The sequence below is a fragment of the Centruroides sculpturatus genome, unplaced genomic scaffold (genome assembly GCF_000671375.1).
Source record: "Centruroides sculpturatus isolate CEXI.00-Female unplaced genomic scaffold, Cexi_2.0 scaffold3483, whole genome shotgun sequence".
Lineage (NCBI taxonomy): Eukaryota > Metazoa > Arthropoda > Arachnida > Scorpiones > Buthidae > Centruroides > Centruroides sculpturatus.
Window position 1 is genome coordinate 5,817 of NW_019387857.1, and position 4,262 is coordinate 10,078.

The following is a 4,262-nucleotide window of genomic DNA, read 5'->3' on the forward strand; positions in this document are numbered from 1 at the left end:
ACCGATGGGTTACTAAAACAGTTCCCAAACAACACGGAAAAGTTCGACAGTTCGGTCGGTCCTTGGGTGTTTCGCACGTCGGACGCAGAGAACGATGTCCCCGGAGCACGCACCAGCACTTGTCGCGATGTCCTCGGTTAACGAGTTGAACCTCGGCGATTCTGGACAGAACGGGTTGTCGAAACCAGCTCCTAGGGCGTCGAAAGAGCCTTCGTTGTGTCTCTGTCGTGAGCACCAAATCCCAGCAGGGTAGCGTTACGCACCAAAACCCAAGACCCCGTAAAGTTCCCGAAAACGCGGTTTTATCAATTTTTCCACCGCGGTCGCCTCTCCATTGGTCTCCCCTCGTCACATGGTGACAATTCGAAACTTCAGGAAGGGCGCGGGAGAGTTCAACGTCGCGTCGGAACACGACTCCTCTCCAACCTCGTTTTCCTCGACTTTACTCTATCTATTGTTTAAAATCTTTTAACAAGACAAAAGGTTCATTGTTTAAATCCGATCTTTAAGTTCGCTCTTTCGCACTACGAAAATTGACTCTTTTAAAAAGTCGTTATTGGCCTGCTTTCGGACCCCGTTTGGGTCCTCACAATCATACCGATTTAGCTTTATTTATTCAAGAAGAATAATGTTAAGGGAACCACTTAAATTACAATTTTCTGGAAGGGAACCTTCTGCTTTAGGATTGTAGACTTCTGGTAAAAATCAATAATATTTTCCGATCATAAACTATTCGATTTTGCATTCCAATTTCCGCAAATTTATTTCCGATTAGTTTGTATTAATTTTTATTAAACCTAATAAAAACACATTTCTCATATATGTGATAAAGGAATTTTACAAAAAAGTGAAGGCAACTTATGGTATTTATAGCAATTTTGTCTTCAAATAGGGAAAATGTCTGAATCATGTTATTTCAGCTAACATGAGTTAAAACAAATTATTAACGTTTTTTGTCGAGTCCTAAACGATAATTTTATTTTAGTCTTATATAAAACTAATAACAATCAAGTTCATATAGGACTCTACATAGGAGAAACCTCTTTAAAAAACTTAAATATTATAATATTTAGTCTTGAACGTTTTAAAAATACTTTAAGTGTTTCAAAACTTCATTATTTTCAGTTTTCTGCTGTAGCCACTGAAAAGCCATTTGTGTCATACCCATCGTAGGTTTCATCAGACCCATGATGGGGTTAGCAGATGATTACATAAACGGATAGACAATTCCTGGACAGATCGCCTTTTGTGCATCTTTCATTCTGTTATACTAGACTCAATTTTTGGATTTCCACAGTTGTAGTTTACAATAGCTTTAATTTTCTATGATTTCCAGTGAGTGGGTATAAAATTTCATTAATTGCTTTTGCATATTTGAATTTAGGCTTTTCTGCTTCTTCAAGAAAAAGACAGCAATACCTCAAAAATTCTAGAAGAAAGAGAAAGTTTAACCGAATTTGGAATATGGGTGGATAATGTCACAGCTGCATGGAAAAAAGTAAGGCATAGCTTCATTTTATTTAATTAACTGTACTGTACATTACTCGCATGATATGAATGCACCCTAAGTGTCGCATGCCGTCTCACAAACACCAGTTATTTTTTCTAAAATTGTGAAATTATTGGTTGCACATTAGAAACTGCAGTTACATCATTATTTTCTGTATTTTTACTTTGTAAAATATTTGTGAATTAAGGAAATAACTTACAATTTATTTACTTTTTTCTTTTTAAAGGAACCAATATTGAATGATATTTCTTTAAACGTACAGCCTGGAGAATTACTAACTGTTATAGGTCCTGTTGGATCAGGAAAGGTAAATATCTTGTTCTACAGTTCTATATTTTAATTTAATCATGTGCTTTGTGATTTTAAGATTGTTTAGAATAATTAACAAAATTGAATTTAAATAATCAAACACATTTATCTATTAGTAATGAAACTAACTTTTAAATTTAGATAATAAATTTGTTCTACGATATTTAATTTATTATGTTATCTGATTATTGTATTGGTGGAGGCAGTTATTTTTTTACCTAAAATCGCCTTTTTTTCTTTCTAAAAATAAATTTAAATTTTTTTTTCTATTTTCGTTTTTAATTGATTAAAAAAACTGAAAACTTTTCGTAAATTTTTTAGTATTATTTTTTCGTTTGCCTAATTCGCCATGCTGTCAACATCTAGACCTTTTATGTAGACAATAGAAAAAAAACTATTGTTTACATAAAAGAAAGTAATTTGTAACAAGTCATTTTACATCTTTAACTGGATATAGGCCTATTTATACTTACATTTTGTAGAATTTTTTCATTTAACATATCTCATTTAAACGTAATTTTATATGTAAAAATAACAACAGAATAGTATGTTTTAAAATTTGATTTTAAATTAATCGCAATATTTAATGCATATTATTGAAATGGTTATGTATTTATATTATATATGCATAGTTTTCAATTCAAATAATCAAACGTTTTATTCATTCCATTAGACTTCTCTATTAATGTCGATATTGGGAGAGATTCCGATAAGTTCTGGTAGGGTGACAGTTAAAGGAAAGATCGCTTATGCTTCTCAAGAAGCTTGGGTATTCAACGACACTATCAGAGAAAATATCTTGTTTGGAGAAGAATATCAAGAAGATAAGTATAGAAAAATCTTGTATATCACCGCTCTTGAAAAGGTAATAAACTTTTTTTATTTTTTTTTGTCAACACTTTTAAATAATTATATGGTTGGAAAACCACTTGTTTCATATAACAAGTCAATAAAATAACACTGAAGATAAAGCGTGATATTTGTTTAAAGTTGATTATATACAAGGAGTAATCTATTATATTGCTAGCGGAACACAGACTAGTGAAAGAAATTTTCCTCCATAATTCGCAAAACATAGTGTTCAATAAATTCGATATAAAAATATATCAGTAGTGTCATAGCTATTCAAAAAATAGATAAGTTATTCACTTCTATACTTAGGATTCATTCATTATATCATTTATATAATTTATATCATTCCCAGAAAATTTTCTTCATTCAAAGAATAAAATAACAATTAAGTATCAGATAATTAAAATGATTTCTTACAACTAAAAACATAATTATGAGTTACTATTTTATTTACAACTCATAATTAGTGTTTCCAATTTTTGAAAATTTCTGACCCGGTACAAAGTCCTAGAATATAAGGTTGCCTCATAGAAAAGAAACGCTTTTCATTGGTTGCTTATTTGACGTCACTTTTAGTCGAAAACGAAACATCTTACTATGTCCTTATGGTAAAAACATTACCGATCAGAGGATCGTAGCTTTAATTACACGCTAATATTTTATTAATTTCGATTCTTACGTAATTAAATATAAATAAAAATGGATTATAAATAAGTGAAATCCGGAATATTGAGCAAATCTTCGTAATTTTTACGTGTAAAGTTGAAATTAAAATGCATTTTTCTACTTTCTAAATGAAATCGATTTTTTCTATTTTATGACATTATAACAATAGTTTTTTAAAAATTAATTTTAGTAAATTGTACATATGTGATTTATATATAGTAAATTAATTTAATTTCTATCGTCAAACTACTTTTTTTGAACTAAAAATAATATTGGTTTAATTTTTAATTTTTAATACTCATGTGCCGAAAACGATATTATTGATATCAATATATACAAAATAAAGTTTCAATTCATTTTTTATATTATAAACATGTTTTCGATATCAATATATATGTTACCGGCAAAGTACTGCATTCTATAGAATGCCTAAGCATTGTATATTTTATTTTATTTATTTATATATTTCTCAAAAAGACACTGTGACCAGGTTGGCCTTTTACAAGTAACTTAAAGCAAAATCAACAAAACCAAAAAAAAACAAAGTGCCGTAAAACTATAATGCGTAAAACTAGCCGGCAATCTATGAAACGATTCATATTTTACAAATTTCCTAGGAATTCTATAGAATGCCGAATGAGAAACCGGCAAAGTATGAAATACATCTCCGTGGCAAGACACGTGGCAATCGAATATCACGTGGCAAGGCACGTGACTTTTAACACTGCGGTTTGTTCGGGAGTGTCAAAATACGTAATTTTACTTAAATTTGTTCAAAAAAATTAGTTTTTTACTGTGCTCCATGAAAATGGAGGAGCAAGCTGTAGTGTTGGAGAAGGTGTCATGGTCTATAGACATAAAACAACGATTCGACGATGAACAGTCCAAAATTCGAGTTAATGCTGTATAAAACAGTATTTTTTTT

At 30.4% G+C, this 4,262-nt stretch overlaps 1 protein-coding gene across 1 annotated transcript in view; it reads left to right on the forward strand.

Annotated features, from left to right (window-relative positions):
- The window catches only part of LOC111616668 (multidrug resistance-associated protein 4-like), a gene marked incomplete at both ends in the record, with an annotated part of 8,342 nt that extends 5,658 nt beyond the window's left edge, over positions 1–2,684 (forward strand). Inside the window, 3 exons of the mRNA XM_023358052.1 lie at positions 1,385–1,498; positions 1,737–1,817; positions 2,493–2,684. Of these exons, the coding sequence (XP_023213820.1) occupies positions 1,385–1,498; positions 1,737–1,817; positions 2,493–2,684 (387 nt within the window). The remainder of the gene's footprint in view (positions 1–1,384; positions 1,499–1,736; positions 1,818–2,492) is intronic.
- Positions 2,685–4,262: the final 1,578 nt, after the last annotated feature.